The sequence below is a fragment of the Eschrichtius robustus genome, chromosome 4 (assembly GCF_028021215.1).
Source record: "Eschrichtius robustus isolate mEscRob2 chromosome 4, mEscRob2.pri, whole genome shotgun sequence".
NCBI lineage: Eukaryota > Metazoa > Chordata > Mammalia > Artiodactyla > Eschrichtiidae > Eschrichtius > Eschrichtius robustus.
Window position 1 is genome coordinate 30,718,294 of NC_090827.1, and position 17,561 is coordinate 30,735,854.

General features: G+C 38.9%; 1 protein-coding gene across 1 annotated transcript in view; it reads right to left on the reverse strand.

Moving 5' to 3' along the window:
• SLC39A8 (solute carrier family 39 member 8) overlaps window positions 1–17,561 on the reverse strand; it is a 69,428-nt gene that overhangs the window by 40,136 nt on the left and 11,731 nt on the right. The window contains exon 3 of the mRNA XM_068542502.1: window positions 4,318–4,480. Coding sequence (XP_068398603.1) covers window positions 4,318–4,480 — 163 coding nt within the window. The remainder of the gene's footprint in view (window positions 1–4,317; window positions 4,481–17,561) is intronic.

A 17,561-nucleotide genomic window follows, 5' to 3' on the forward strand; every position in this document is an offset into this window, starting at 1 on the left:
CTTGGACCTCTCCATATACACATAGGACTCCCTCTAATGATCTGTTTCAGAGAAAATCCTTTCTCTCTGCTTCTTAGTGAACTCTGAAGAATTTTAATACATTTTCAAGGAATATTAGTAACAATAGCAAACATTTATTGAATGCCCACAACGTGTTAAGACTCTTCTAAGAACTTCACCTTTTTAAACTCATTTAATTCTCCTATTTCACAGTTTTTACAAGAATTGAAATAAAACCAGTTAATTCAGACCCTGTAATATAGTAAGTCTTCAATAAATGCTATTTTTTTTTTTAAGTTAGTAAGTAGACATCATGTAAATTTTAGTTCATTTGGCTCACTGTTATACAATGAAAGATCAGCAAACCAAGAGTCAGGAGCCCTGGGCTCTCATTCCCCCTCAGGTATGTACCTAGAGGAAGCCATTTAACCTCTCTGGAACATAGACTTATGTCATCAACTGTATTACAGAGTTGGACAGTGTGATTTTCAGGGATACTATTAAGGATAAGATACTATTATTCTTATCTGTTATTTGAACTGAATGGTATTGTGTGATCTTAAAAAAAAAGAGGCAACTTTGGACCATTAACTTATTGCTAAAATGTAATTAATCTCCTAGAGAATTTAATTTACCATCAGTTTATTGCACTCATCAATATGAGTTTATAAAGTACCTGAGAGGCAATTTCAAAATCACAAACTGTAAGGTCTCAGGTAAGTGAGATTCTTTTATCTGCCCATTGAAATATCAGAGTTTGGCTTGCTTTTATTTTGGTTTTTCATTCCTTGAATGAGCTCAAAATTGACTCTATATTAAGTGAACTATTATATAAAGAATCCAAGGCATTTCATTGTTTAAAATATCATTTCTTTGTTAGAAAAGAATAGGCTTACACAGGGGCCAGGGAATAGAGTCAACCTATGAGCATATGTATAAGAAGAGCGAAGACATATTTTTCCTACTCTGTCGCAGGCACTGTTCTAGGTACTTGCGTATATTAACTCATTTGATATCCCCAACAACTCTATAAGGAAAGTACAACCATTATCTCCATTTTTCAGATGAGGCACAGAGACTTTAGACAAGTCACCCAAGATTACACAGCTGCACAAAAATAAAACAAGATATTACACCAAGTAATGGCCATATGCAGTCAATCATCTTAGACTAGTAATGAATACTCTACTAGTATCTCTAATTCTCCGGAAACTTTTCTATATCTTCTCTCACTCCATCCCACCCATTCTAGCCTTATTTCAATTCCTAAGATAATGTGCACCCTAAGAGGCATTTCTCTCTGGGTCCTGCATCCAAATACTTGGTGCTTTCCTGACCTTGTAACTTAGGAGTGTTGATTTTTCCATGTTATGGCTTTGCAATATTGATCCTAGAATTCTTCCCCTTATTGCTTCCCACTTCCCTGTTCCTACTTCCTGGTTCCTGAGAGGGTAACCCGGGAATTAATTGGGGTTAAAACAGTTTTGAATATCAGTAATTAACCTGCACAGAGTAGAGGATTTGCTTTCTCTGAAGCCTCACCTCCTGTCCCCAGAATTATGTACGTGTCAGATATATTTCATGTAACAGATATATATATATATATATATATATATATATATATATATATATAGTACCTGTGTGCCAGATAATATTCTAAATGCTCTACAAACATTAAGTTATTTAATCCTTATAGCAACGCTATGAGAAATGAACTATTTTACATGAGAAAATTAAGGCAGAAAGACAAAGTCAAGTGCCCAACATAGCTGGAAAGTTATAGAGCTGGGATTTGAGCCTAGGTTGGCTGACTTCAGAATCTATGCTTTTACTACACTATATTATTAGTAAATGTTAGTACAGAAAGCATTTGCTGAATTTAGTTTTGAATATAAAGTGCAAACTATATTAAATAAACTTGTAGAAATATAAACATATTCCCATTTAGTACATCCTCTAGAAAAAATATTTGTTTGAACAATGAGCTCTGAAATTATTGTTACTCACAAAATCTCTAATTACATTGATAAATTATGGTTGGTAATTTCTATTCTTTGTATATGTAAATATAGAATACAAAGGAGAACATGGGTTCTGAAGCTGAGACAGCCTGGGTTTGAACCTGGCTCTACCATGTACAAGCTGTATAAATCTTGAGCAAATGACTTTGAACTCTCTGCACCTCAGTTTCCTTGGCTGTAAAATGGGAATAGTTGTTCCTTCATCATATAGTTGTGCAAAGATTAATTGAGTTAACATATGAAAGAACTTGGAAAAGTATCGGTTATAGTAAGGACTACATAAAAGTTGGCTGTTTTCATTATTTTTGTCTTTGTTGTTATCCCTTTTATTCATATATAGTGAGATTAAAATGCTCATATATGCACAAAGGAATCCAAAAGTTAATATCGGCTTGGCCAAAAAGTTCGTTCAGGTTTTTCATGTTACGGAAAAACCCAAACAAACTTTTTGGCCGGCCCAATAAAATAGGTACTCCCTTTGTTGAGGCTTTCCTTTTCTTCTTCATCTTTCCTCTCTTTATATTCTCCATCTATATTCACGTTAGATGTGCTCACTCAGACCAGTGGCTCCAAACACCATCTCTGAGATGACAAATCTCCTGCCTCGACTATTCTCTGAAATCCAAATATGTGTGTGCCACTGCCTACTGGACCTCTCCCCTTGTCGGTCTACATCAATGTCTCGGACTAACCATGTCAAAAATTGTACTCTTGGTCCTCACCACTCGCTTCCTCCACAACAAAGTGCTCCTCCCCAGTCTTGCCCATCCCAGGATACGGGGCAACCATCTATGCAGTTTCTCTGGCTTAAACTTGGATTCATCTTTCCCTCCCACACATCCAGCGCAGAGGCGAACCACATTAGCACAGTCTCCAAAATCCATCCTGAATCTGACCAGATCGCCTTACTTCTCCACTCCCACCTTAGACCAAGCCCCCATCAAGCTGAGCACCAACCCTGGCAATAGCCCCCTGACCCATCTCCTTGCTTCTACTCTTCCCCCTTAACAATTTATTCTTCAAACTGCAGGTAGAATAATCTTTTACAAATCCAAATAAAATCACATCACTCCCCTGTTTAGAACCCTACAGTGTCTTCATACCACATTCAGAATAAAATTCAATCAGTTTACCACACCCTACAAGCCCTCACTATCTGGCCCCTGGCTACCATCTCCTACTCTCCTTCCCGCTCGCTGTGCTCCAGACACACACGCTTTCTCGCTGTCCCTTACACACGTCAAGCTCACCCCCAAGCTTATGTTGCTGTTCCCTGGACCAAGAATGCTGTCCCCCAGAGAAGATCTAGCCATGGCCCTCTCCCTCTCCTCAGTCAGGACTCTGTTCAAATGTAATCTCATCAGAGAGGCCTCCCTTGACCCATCTAAAATCACACTCACCCACCATATCCTATTCTTTACCTACTTTATTTTCTTCATAGCATTTATCACTCTGAAATGATATAATTTATTTGCTTGTTTGTATAAATGTTTCCTATTTCTTTTCTTCGCTACATTGTAAGCCCTAAGAGGGCAGGGAATTTTTCTTCTTGTTCACTACTGAATGCTTAATACACAGAAAATAAAGGAACCAAAAAAATGAGAATTAAAATACTCATGTGGGGCAGGTAACAATTTGGGAATACCAAGAAATTGCCCCTCAGCAACTGGTTTATCTCACTGGTGAAAGAACTCTTCTACCTGTTTAATTAAGTATGTGGACTATACAGTAAGAATACGCTTACTTTCTTACGTTTAAAAATTTCTTTACAATATCTATGGCAACACCGCTATAGGCACTTAAAAGAGTCACTGGCACTTCTTTTATTTATGAAAATTAAAGCAGTAATAACTCAGTACCTTAAGATTTAATCTAGAACCACACTAGTTCCCTTATCTCTTTACTGACAATGACAGATTAAGTTGACAGGTTTTAAAATTATATGATAAGTACAACGCAATGGAAATTGATCAATTATGACCCAAATAGTGAATGTGCCATCCAATATATACAACATAAAACATGTCTTGCTTAAAATCAAGAACTGAATTTTATAAAATTTTCCATTGGTACCAAGCAAAATTTTGACTCCATAAATAAAAGAGCATAACTTCTGAAGCTTAAATGAGTTCTAATTATGCTTATTCTAAAGACTTCCAGAATATAAGTATTTTTTACCAAGGGATTCTATGTAGATTAATTAAGAGCAATAAAGCAGAAAAAGAAACATGTTAATTTCATTTTAGACTAGCTCACAGAGTTTTCAAACAAATGGGAGAAAAAGCTTGCAACATACCCTCTGAATGACTTGGTTTTGTTTTCTGTTTGGGCCGATCCTCGCAAGGGTGAAAGTTCAATTGCTGTAAGACTGCTGGACAGATGACAGAGAAGTCTGAGCTAGTGATCTGCGTAGCATTTGAAAAGCCATGAAGGGAAAAGATCTCTTCCGCTGATAAACACTGAAATAGAAGAAACAAAGTAACCATATATGTGTCAACATAGTAAAAGGCTGCAACCAAAGATACTGTAAAGAGGCACGGACTATTTCCTCTAGACACACAACACTACCTCTTTTTTTTTTTTTTAATTTATTTATTTTTGGCTGCGTTGGGTCTTTGTTGCTGCGCATGGGCTTTCTCTAGTTGCGGCGAGCGGGGGCTACTCTTCGTTGCAGTGTGCAGGCTTCTCATTGCAGTGGCTTCTCCTGTTGCAGAGCACGGGCTCTAGGCGTGTGGGCTCAGTAGTTGTGGCAGGCGGGCTTCAGTAGTTGTGGCTCACAGGCTCTAGAGCACAGGCTCAATAGTTGTGGCGCACAGGCTTAGTTGCTCCGCAGCATGTGGGATCTTCCCAGACCAGGGCTGGAACCCGTGTCCCCTGCATTGGCAGGCAGATTCTTAACCACTGAGCCAACAGGGAAGCCCAACACTACCTCTTCTACAAAAAGTCACTATAAAAATGTATCAACAGATGAATGGATAAAGAAGATGTGGCACATATACACAATGGAATATTACTCAGACATAAAAAGAAACGAAATTGAGTTATTTGTAGTGAGGTGGATGGACCTAGAGTATGTCATACAGAGTAAAGTAAGTCAGGAAGAGAAAAATAAATACAGTATGCTAACACATATATATAGAATCTAAAAAAAAAAAAAAAGGTTCTGAAGAACCTAGCGGCAGGACAGGAATAAAGATGCAGATGCAGAGAATGGACTTGAGGACACAGGGAGGGGGAAGGGTAAGCTGGGACGAAGTGACAGAGTGGCATGGACATATATACACTACCAAATGTAAAATAGATAGTTAGTGGGAAGCAGCTGCATAGCACAGGGAGATCAGCTCCGTGCTCTGTGACCACCTAGAAGGGTGGGATAGGGAGGGTCAGAGGGAGACACAAGAGGGAGGAGATATGGGGATGTGTGTATATGTATAGTTGATTCACTTTGCTATAAAGCAGAAACTAACACACCATTGTAAAGCAATTATGCTCCAATAAAAATGTTAAAAAATATATATTATCAGTGGACCAACAGCAATCCACACAAAGAGCTTTAAAACAATTGTATATCCTCAATCTCCCATCTCTGTTTTTCCTCAGTTTGAATAGGTATTTTGTGGAGGCTATTGGAGTAGCTCTGTATAGCGTTTCTTGTAAACAAACACACCTGGTTCCCTTACAATTTCATGGTTAAGAAATTCATCCATCCTGGAATGCAATAATAATCTCAATACGTAAAAGTTGTTTTAAAATATCTCTTTAGAACAAATTGTTGCTTGCTAAAATATCTATTATTCTCAATGTTGGTGGGTAGCTTTCCTATATTACAATATTTCTATATTATAATGGTGCTAGGCTATTTAGAAGTTCATTTAACTGTTAATAAGGAATAGAATCTGCATTAGAAAAAAGTTCTCTGCAGAAATAACTTTTTAAAAGTATCGTTTTACTCTTGGGCATATTTTAACTGTAAACTTTCTTCTATATACTTGCATTATTAAGAAGACTATAAAAGAAATTAAATGTGTTACTATTGCTAATAAATGTTATGAGAGTTATAGAGTATGAAAAATACCCATTCACTCAAAGAAAAAAGTCTATCTTTAATAACTGCAAAGAACGTTTCTTTGCGTACTTCAGCCAATATTTAAACCCCACTAAGACCTTAGCTTTGTACTCTGGACTGGATTGTGTCCTCCGCAAATGTATATATTGAAGTCCTAACCCCCAATGTGATGATATTTGGTTATGGGGCCTTTGGAAGGTAATTAGGGTCAGATAAAGTCATGAGGGTGAAGCCCTGCTCCAACTGGATTAGTGGTTTCATAAGAAGAGACACCTTGTCTTAAGCAGCCATCTGCAATCCAAGGGGAGAGCTCTTATCAGACACCAACCCTTCTGGCACCTTGATCTTGGACTTGCAGTCTCCAGTCTGTGAGAAAATAAATTTCTCTTGTTTGAGCCACCCAGGATACAGTATTTTGTTACGGCAGCCCAAGGTCACTGATACACTATGAACCGTACCAAGAACTCAAAAGTTGTTGTTAACTGTTTCATCATAAAGTGCTGTAATTCCCCTCACAACAGAAACAATCAAATTAAAAATGTAAGATTTGGTAAAAGGAGATCACTACTGATTATGAAGGAAAGATGAAAAAACATCAAATACATCAAATTGTATGGAGTTGTCAAAAGGTAAGACTTCAATTGCCTTAAAGAAAATGCACATGTACACATCTTTTTTGTAATGTCTAAGAATGTGCCTAAAACTGTTCTTTACTGAACCTAAACTCTCCTTTGGGTTCGTGACAATGATAGCTGTGTGCCATCCCTAGAAGAGGAGACAACACTCAACGCTCTGTTAACAGTCTTCCCTAAGACCAAGAATAAGGGATAATGAACCAATGGAGGGAGAAAACAGCTCGACAGCCAACGGGGGGAGAGAAAGTGGGTATAGTTTATTCATTACTATGAAGACACCCAGGAGCATAAATGCTAGGCTCAAAAATTACGGAGTCCGGGGAATTCCCTGGCGGTCCAGTGGTTAGGACTCCGCGCTTTCACTGCCGAGGGCCCAGGTTCAATCTCTGGTTGGGGAACTAAGATTCCCGCAAGCTGTGCAGTGTGGCCAAAAAAAAAAAAAAAAATTACAGAGTCCATGTGGCTCAACTGCCCCACTGCATGATTCCAGGAATAAATAGGTGTAGAAGTGAAAATACAAAGCAGCACTGTTTCCCTGCAAGGAAGTTCCTCCAACTCCAAAAGAGGAGGAAAAGGGATGCTGCCCATAGATAATTTGCAAAAGTCTTCTCAGAATGAACAGTCTAAGACTTCCTAAAACTTGATGACTGTTAAGCAGTTCCTTTCAGACTCTAATTGTGACCCATTAGTGGATCAGAAAATCCACTTACAACATCACAGAGAGCATTTTGTAAGTAAGTAAAAACCAGTATAATAGGAACCACAGAGTGGATCACACATAACAGGAGTTAAGTATTGCTTAGTCAAACTTTTGCTTCAGTTACACTTTATACATACCATGCACACGTATACTGGACCACAATATAAAGTTCATTTTTTACTATAAATGGTAGTCAAGAGTTTTAAAGTCACTATCCTTAAGGATGCCCAGACTGCCCATTGTACAACATTAAAGACACTGTCCTACATACAGTTAGGGAAAAAAAAACCCAATGCAATCAAGGAATATATACTCAATATTGAAAGATAGCTGAGAGTCTTGATGATCTGTTCAGAAAGAACAAAAAGGTAGAGAGATGACAAAACTCTAGGCCTTGATTTATGATTTTAGAATGAGGATGGACTACTAACTGTGTGACAAAACTGAATTAATGACAGGCCTGCCTTATTTAAATTAGCTACCTACCTTCAGAAAACAAACAGTGGTTGCCAGAAAGGGGGTTGGGGGGGGCGTGAATTAGGTGTAGGGGATTAAGCGGTACAAACCTCCAGTTATGAAATGAATTAGCCATGGGGTTGTAATATACAACATAAGGAACATTGTTAATAATATTGTAATAACTTTGTGTGGGGACAGATGGTTACTACTTATCACAGTGATCATTTTATAATGTCTACAAATGTCAAATCACTACATAGGACACCTAAAACTAACATAATATTGTACGTCAACTACATTTTAATTTAAAAAATAAATAAAAATAAAGGAGTGAAGTTATGAGTGAAAATTAATGAATTAGTTTAATTAAATAGCCATCTACCAGCAAGTAGAATGCAAATAGTTTTATACTGCACCCTATTTGGCTTTAAACAATACTGATTTTTATTATGCTTTGATTTAACAGAGTTGAACCTGACGCAAAGAAAGCAGTTGTCTAAGAAAGGGCAGTGCTTCCCAGAGCAGAGACAAACAGGATGAGCGCCCAGGGCCTGAACAGTGAGGGTGGCAACAAAACCAGCAGAACCATTGAGGAAGTTCAAACATCCTCTCAAACATACCCCTTCTGCTCCAAAACAAACAATGAATTAACTATGAAACTGGTGTGACCCACAGGGGCTCCTCAGAAAACAGCTCAGGGTGATTAACCTGAAGAGTATGTGCCTCCGTGTGTTTTCACTGGCTCCTTCACGTTTCCGTACTGGCTTTTCTTCTTTCCATCTGTTTGTTCTTACAACACTGCTGTTCTCAAGAGCAACCCCCTGATGTTTGCTGTGGCCCTGTGAGCTTTGTGCTGGGAGAGGCAAACTCCAGCCAGCAAACGCGCTAATGCACAGTGGGTTGACTTCTTCCTAAAGACATTTTCTAAATGTTGAGTTAATCTCCTATTTGCTAGTCTCTTATTACACATTAAGATGATCTTGAATGGGCCTCATACACACAAAGAACCAAAGTAAAGTAGTGGTAGAGGTAAGGGGATGTAGATGCATCTCATTAATGAGGCCTCAAATTATATTCAAAATCATTTTATCAGATACTTCCATACATTTCTTCTTCTACTTCCTCTACTCTACCTTCCACCAGTGCTGACTACTCAGAAGTTTTTTTTGCTTCTCTTCCAGACATTTCTTTGTGGAGGTGCTGGAGGCCAGCGCAAAGAGAGGACGGGGGAAGGTTGAATGATTAGGGCAAATTCCTCCCTCAACATTTTATACAGTGGAAATCTGCTTATAATAAATGCCAAGGAGTTAGGCAAGATGTGAGATTACACCGTGTAGATAATTACACAGGCTCTCTACTTGACTAAACTTTAGTCAGGTTCTTCTAAGTCCTCTAGCCTTTGGCCTTGCGTCCATCCTTGTAGGGCTGGCACTGCCCAGTTTTAGCAAGAATCCTGCCAAGTCTGTTTAGAGAGAATCCCCTAGCCTTAATATTTGATATTATCTTAATATCCTCAATATCTGGTCAAAGTCTTCATTCTTCACCCTGATATCTGATTACCCTGGCTTCAGCAGGAATCCTATTAGGTCTATTTAACCAAAATCCCTCCCTACCCCTGATGTTTCCTCTTAGTAATTTCCCATCCACTGACCCCCACTCTGTTCCTTGGCTATAAATCCCCACTTGTCCATGATGTATTCAGAACTGAGCCCAGTTCTACACTGAGGTCCCTTTTCCCCTATTGCAATAGTTCTTGAATAAAATCTGTTTTTATTACCTTACTGTCAGACTCTGGTTTTCTTTAACAATACCAAGTATAATAACCATGTAATTATACTACACATCACATAAATTCTTTCCTTCATTCAACAAGTATTTACTGCATAATAAAATTCTGTGTATGACATTCATGGAAGAAGTGGAAGGTGGAGGGTGCCAACAAAGAAAGAAATAGTACAAAGATAAATAAGTTGTCATACTGTCCATCAAGAAACCAAAATAATTTCAGCAGAAAGAAATCAGATACACCAGTGTCTATAAAACCAGAGAGAAAGTGATAAAGTAATTATAAAGAACTATGAGAGTTCATATAAAGCAGAAATAATATGCAGAGGAAATAGTCAAAAACGACTTTGAGGTTAGAATTCCGGGAAAGTAGAAAGAGGATATTGCTACTGGTGTGATTAGAGAACCTAGGAAAAGAAAGGCATTTCGGAGGATGGTGGCAAGTTTCATTTTAGACGTTTAAAGTTGCAGTGCTGCCTGTGGGACACTGGATGGAAATGAGTGAGCTTTCTCTGAGAAAGCTAGAGGCCAGAGATAAGGATGTAGCTGTCTTCTGTAAGGAGATAACAGTTAAGTGGGAGTGGAGGAGATCATCAGGAGAGAGAGTACAGAAAGAGGAGAAAAACTTTGGGAATACACATATAATTTGTGCAAAAGCAGGAAAGGGAGCCAGAAAATAAGACAGAGTGAGATAAGCCCAAAACATAAGAAATAATTAAGGCCAGTGAATGCTTATCATTTTTGCCTGCCTGACACTCCTTCCCCATCATCCAGTAACAGACCACCTCCCTGCGATGGGAGCCCCCCTCTATGTGATTTAGTTGGGGCTGACCAGGGAACATAGGACCCATACTTGTCCACTCTCTGGTGGAGCTACTGAAGAAATCTTCTTCCACTAGGATTGCCAGAAGTCTATGGGCTCCTTAGGCCACTTTTCCACCATGTGAAAGAAGGTGAACTAATAAGCAGAGAAAGGCAGGAATCCAATACCATCACTCATCCCCTGGATACATCTGTGCCTAAAGCTGCTTCTGCCCCTCGAATCTTCAGTTACCTGAGCCAATGAATTTCCTTTTTGACTTAAGCTAATTTCACTTAAGTTTCTTTTACTTACAAATGAAAGAGTCCTAATTGATATATAAGGTAATTATTTTAAAGACATTTTTAAAGCTAGCAAAGGAATGTTACGTCCAGAACCTGTGTGAAAACAAAAAGAGAAGCTTCTCTACCCTTCTTCCTTTTCCCAACACATGGGCTGTCTTCTCTACTTGGCTGTCTAGTCAAATGGCATCCACTAAATAATACAAAGCAATAAGACCATCTGATCCTGTACCCATTAAGCCTAGGCCTTCACACTATGCCACAAATGAAATATCACCCCACTCAAAGGTCACCCCAGAGATGGTTTCAGATTCTGTTTTGCACGGACTGTGGTTCTGTGGAAGATGAGCAGCCCACATTCCTAATCAGGCCGCTGCTACAGGTATGGCTGAGCTCTCAAGGCAGGGAGAGAGAGCCCTCCTGATGCATTTAGACTCAGTGACGATCAAGACTAGAATGAAATATCAAGTCCTGTCAGTTTTTCTGGGTTGTTAAGTAATCGAGCCACACAAACTTTTTTAAACCCAGTATTCTTGCATTTCAAGCAGAGAAGCCAACACGTTGCTTCATCCTTCTAAGCTACCATCATATAACCATACAACTACGAGGCCAGGAACTGGTCTCAGATTGTTAAGAGTGTATTAGGAAGAGGAAAAGATGAAGATCCAAAATCATTATGTAATGGGAAAGAAACTTCTGGAATCCTTGCGCTCATATCCACCTTAGTATTTACTAATGCTAATACTAACACTATAATAGTGTATGCTGGCACACAGCAGGGCTTAGTAAATACTTGTTGAACGAACAAATTAGTAAATGAATGAATGAACCCCTCACTTGTCTTCACAGTAATTTTTAAAACCAGTTGCAAAACCTGTTTAAGTTCATAGTAGTAACCTAAACAGAATGATATAAAAGCAAAAAAAGTATAAAAGCAAAAGAAGATGAAGTATACACAAGAATGTTTCAAATATGGCAAGAGAACAATTTAAATATTTAAAGCTTAAAAGGGTGGTTTGAGTTTAACAATTGGGAGGCCATTTCTGACCCTGAAACCAGGGAACAGTCCCATTAATTCTCCCCTTCAGGGGTGACTGCACAACATCAAGGAATTGGTGATTTAAATGCTCCACACTGGCAGCAGGAGCGGCAAAGTGGGAGTGACCATGGGCATCACTTCCAGGATTGTTACTGACGCAACAGTGGAACTACCCAACCACAGTTGCAAGGAACTCACATACCACTTCGAAACAGCCTGGCTCTTGCACAACATATATGTGTGCTCAATCACCCTCTACCAACTTCCTCTTGAACTTTTTCCCAATTAATTTCCTCTTTAAAGTTTACTCATGATTACTTCACCATGATAAAAGAGTTTTCTAAGGTTTGAGCAAAGAACATTCCAGAAAGATGATCTTCTAAGGTGTAAAAGGTGGCTAATCAAGTGATCCCAGCTCTGTTTCCCCAAGATTTGTTCTTCCATTTTTCCCGCAGATTTCCTTACAGTTCTTACTGAAGCCACTATGGTGCTGACGCAGTCCTCCCACAATGTACACAGGCGTGCACACACACACGTGCTTATACACATTCTCAAAGCTCTTCCTTAACAGCAGACAAAAAGAGCCTTTCCTGGATATATTATTTAAAGGAGAAAGATGCTTTATTTTATGATACATTGATAAGGGAAAAAACAGATTATTACAAAACAATATGTATAGAATGATACCACTGCTCTAAATAAGGTTAAATAAAATCTGGAGATACGGTGCAAGAGGGCTCCCTTTTCTCCAACACCCTCTCCAGCATTTACTGTTTGTAGATTTTTTGATGATGGCCATTCTGATCAGTGTGAGGTGATACCTCCTTGTAGTTTTGATTTGCATTTCTCTAATGATTAGTGATGTTGAGCATCCTTTCATGTGTTTGTTGGCAATCTGTATGTCTTCTTTGGAGAAATGTCTATTTAGGTCTTCTGCCCATTTTTGGATTGGGTTGTTTGTTTTTTTCATATTGAGCTGCATGAGCTTCTTGTAAATTTTAGAGATTAATCCTTTGTCAGTTGCTTCATTTGCAAATATTTTTTTCATTGCAGCTCTATTTACAATAGCCAGGACATGGAAGCAACTTAAGTGTCCATCGACAGATGAATGGATAAAGAAGATGTGGCACATATACACAATGGAATATTACTCAGCCATAAAAAGAAACAAAATTGAGTTATTTGTAGTGAGGTGGATGGACCTGGAGTCTGTCATATGGAGGGAAGTAAGTCAGAAAGAGAAAAACATATACAGTATGCTAACACATATATATGGAATCTAAAAAAAAAAAACAAAACAATGGTTCTGAAGAACTTAGGGGCAGGACAGGAATAAAGATGTAGACGTAGAGAATGGGCTTGAGGACACGGGGAGGGGGCAGGGTAAGCTGGGACGAAGTGAGAGAGTGGCATGGACATATATACACTACCAAATGTAAACTAGATAGCTAGTGGGAAGCAGCTGCATAGCACAGGGAGATCAGCTCGGTGCTTTGTGTCCACCTAGAAGGGTGGGATAGGGAGGGTAGGAGGGAGACGCAAGAGGGAGGAGATATGGGGTATATGTATATGTATAACTGATTCACTTTGTTATACAGCAGAAACTAACACACCATTGTAAAGCAATTATACTCCAATAAAGATGTTAAAAAAAAAAATCTGGAGATAAGATGCTTCAATTTACCTCTGGTGGTGAAATTATGGACGATTTTTTGTTTTTTCCTTTCCGCTTCTCTATATCTGCCAAAGTTTTAGACAACATGCATGTATTCCTATTTTAATTAGGAAAATAAAGTTAAATCATGAGGGTTTTCCAATCTTTTCACAGGTTCCTCCAAACACAATTAAGACAGGCTGGAATTTTTTTTAATTTTTACTAAAGAAAAGGAAATTTTAAAAGCTGTGATACACTCTTTAAAAGAGGTTTACAAAATTTTCTGATGACCACAGCTACTGACAAGGTTCTCAGCCCTTTCCCCCCTCTACGTGCAGTTTCCAAGGCTCTCTCACCCCCAGAAGCCTGGTGTGGTGTCAGAGCACAAATAATCTGGATTTTTGACTACATGATCCTGACCTGGCTCCAGGGGCTGGGGCCACCCTGCTTTCCATCGCCAGCAAGATAGTCCCCTAGGCCTCCTCCCGTTTGCTGCCAAGACCAAAAGGTCTTTTGGCCTTGCTTCTCGCCAAGGGCTCCCCACTAAGCCCCCTGGGAGATAAAGTGTGGAAGGCTTGCTTGCCCCTTCTCCAACTCAAGGCTGGGGCAGATGCCACAAGAAGTGAGCTCATCCTCAAAGTCATCTAACCTCTGCATACGTGAAATGACCTTGTCCATCACAGACCCAATCATATCACAACCCTTTAGCACAGTGGTTCTCAAAGTGCAGTCCAGGGAACCCCCACCCCGCCCAGGGGTTACCAAGACCCTGCCAGAGAAAATGCAAGGTCAAAATGATTTTCATAATAATGCTAAAACTGCATTTTCCTTTTTCACTCTCATTCTTTCATGAGTGAACAATGGATATTCCAGAGGCTAAATAACATGTCACAACAGATTGAATACAGAAGCACATATGAGAATTCAACTATCATCTACTAAGCCAGACATTAGAGATTTGCAAAAATGTAAGACAATGCCATTCTTCTCACTGATTTTTTGTCATGGTAAATACAGTTATTTTTCATTTAAAAAACAATGTTAACATGGTATGGCCTTATTACTGTTATTTTTTATATGTTAAATAAATATTTTAAATTTTTCTTAACATTAATTTCTATAATGGTAGATATCAATAGATATAAACCACGTGTACTTTAGTATATTGGGGTCCTCAATAATTTTTAAGAGTACAAAAGGGTCCTGAGACCAACAGGTTTGGCCTAGAGCATAAGAATGACAGATGGGCCCTTACATTTAACTGACAAGTTGGGAACTTCTAACTAACCTTACCCAATACATGTCTCATCTTGTTTATCCTTACTCACCCCACACACAAGACTATTTCTATTGAAATATCGCCGTTGTCACTCTTCTGTTCAAACTGGCCCCCAACACACACACCAAAAAAAAACTTTCCTTCTGCCAAGAGTCTGAAGACCTAACACTGAAGAATTATCTGTCCCCAACCTTCCTTCCTCCTTTTGCCCTCCACCAAAAGCATCCTTAAACTCTCTGTTTTAACCAAGCAGTTCTAATGCCTTGTATTTTACCTTCACTGTGACTTTGCATGCCCCATGAGCTCTACCTAGAATTCTGAGATACCTCCTCTCAAAGTATCCAACTTCTATCTGTCTTATATTTGGTCCCCACTGCCTCTACTTCATATTGCTATGCTCTCCAGACGCCCCTACCCATAGGATTTACATGTTTAGCACTTACTGTGTGCTTCCTCGTATTACCATCTGCTCTTGAAAATGGGTATCTCTTTAATAAGATCATGAACATCTTGAGAGAAAGGATGTATTATTTCATATCTTCCTCAACTCCTAGCAAAGCTTCAGACATGTAAGTCACTCAACTTATAACAATCACTAACATGATAAATTAAGGAAAGGGCAGGGAATGAAAGAAGATTAGAAACTAGCACATAGTGTCTGAATATAATTCTGAGAAATACAAATTGATAACCTGAGACTTATTTACTAGGAACTCTGAAGAATCAAATTTTCTAGTCACAAGTTGCCTTGCTCATTCTATAAAACTTACCCGGCATCAACTCAGTAGAGCCCTGATACTACAAATAAACTAATACTGACACCAATGTTTCCAAGTTGCCATAAAAATTACATGGGCTATGGAGAAAATCTGAGTCTAAATTATGACCAAAGAACCCTAAAAATTTCAGAAATTAGAAGGAATAAAAACTTAATTATTTCCTTCTATTGATATGACACACAGGTTCAATTTTAACATCCTATTTCTTTTCTACTGTTTTTTTTATTAGTGTGTCTGCATCAAATAAATGGATTGCTGGCTTACTTTGAACTAAATGAGACATCTAGGTTGACTGAAATAATTTTAAAAGTTATATTGGTGTAAAATTTATTGTAAAAGTTTGAAGTTATTCATTCATTTAACAAATATTTCCTGAATACCTACTATATGCTAGACACTCTGCTAGTTACAGGAATAAAGAAGGTGACTGAGATAAACCCAATCCCTAACCTCACAATAGATATCACAGACTAGTACAGGGTCCAGATAAAAAAAAAAAGTAATTACAGTATGGCCCGGTAAGTGCTAGGGTAGGATCCATGAATGTTGAAGAAGACAGAATAACTAACCTACCCTAACGTAATGGGATTGTCCAAGGATTCCTGGAGAAAACAACATCTAAGATGAGATGTGAAGAAAAAAGGAGAAATAAAGTTGGAGAAATATGGGGGGTAAGGGTAGGTACTGCAGGGCCTTAAATACCAGGCAAGAAGTTTAGATTTTATTCTAACAGTAATTAGAAGCCATTTGAAGATGGTGAAATGATCAGATTCGCGTACTTGGGATATAAATCTGGCAGCAATGTGAAAGATAGGACATGGGGCAGCATGGAATGCCGTGGGCAGCATAACGCCAGGCACAAACAGAATGCAAGATCTGTATCTAATTAAATCTCACAACAATCCCATGAAGTAGATAAAATTATCCCCCTTACACTAAAGAGAACACTGGAATTTAGAGATATTAAGTAAGCAGTATTTAAGCTATTGTGACACGACTTATGCGCGTTTGACATGGGAAATAGAGAGACAGAGGACTCAAGAATAACATCCAGTTTTTCAGCTTAGTCAGCGGAGTGGATGTTGACACTGATCACCGAGACTGACAAGACAGGATTACAGTAAGTCCTCTACATACGAACCTTCAAGTTGCGAACTTTCAAAGATGCGAAAGTGCATTCGCATGTCCAATCACATAAGTTAGTTCACGTGTCTGGTGTACATTGTCATGTGTGTGCATCCTCTACAAGTGGTTGTGCTTTTGTGTACCTTACTGAACAGTACTGTATAGAGTACAGTAGTACAGTATCCTTATTTCAAGCCCAGGATGTCCAGAAGCAAGCGTAAAAGCAGCAGTGATGTAGCTGGTACTGCTAAGAAGAGCCAAGCGATGATGATGGAAACAAAAGTGAAAATAATTGAGAGAACGGAGCAAGGCTAAAAGATGGTAGGCGTTGCTCATTCTAATAACACTGAACTCCCTGCTGTGCAACACGAGGAGCTTACTAATGAAGACCTGACAGAATTGGAGGCCCAGAGAAAGGACAAAGAGAGATGAGAGGAAGAAGAAGTAACTGAAGAACCGAAGAGATTCACAACGCGGGAAATGGCAAGGGGATTTTCTTTATTTGAGGAGGCACTGTTAGTTTTTAAGGCACAGGACCCAAACTTAGAACGGTGCACGAAGGTTGCAGCAGCCGTTCAAAATGCAATCCAGTGCTACCGTGTCATCAATGACGAGAAAAAAAGAGCTACTATCCAGACATCACTGGATCGCTTTTTCAAGAGGGTAGATAGAATTGAATCCAGCAAGGAACCAGAACCTGTGGCCTCAGTGTCAGGTGTGAGTGAAATTGCAGTTGCCTTGCATCTCCTATTGCTGACGATCCTTCAGCTCTACCATCTCTCACCTCCTCTCCCTCCTCCAGTCAGTAACTCTTCTTGCCTGTTCACTCGATGCCAGCCCCTGATGCCAGCTGTTGTACTGTACTACTGTACTTTTCAAGGTACTGTAAGATTTAAAATGTTTTCTTTATTTTTTGTG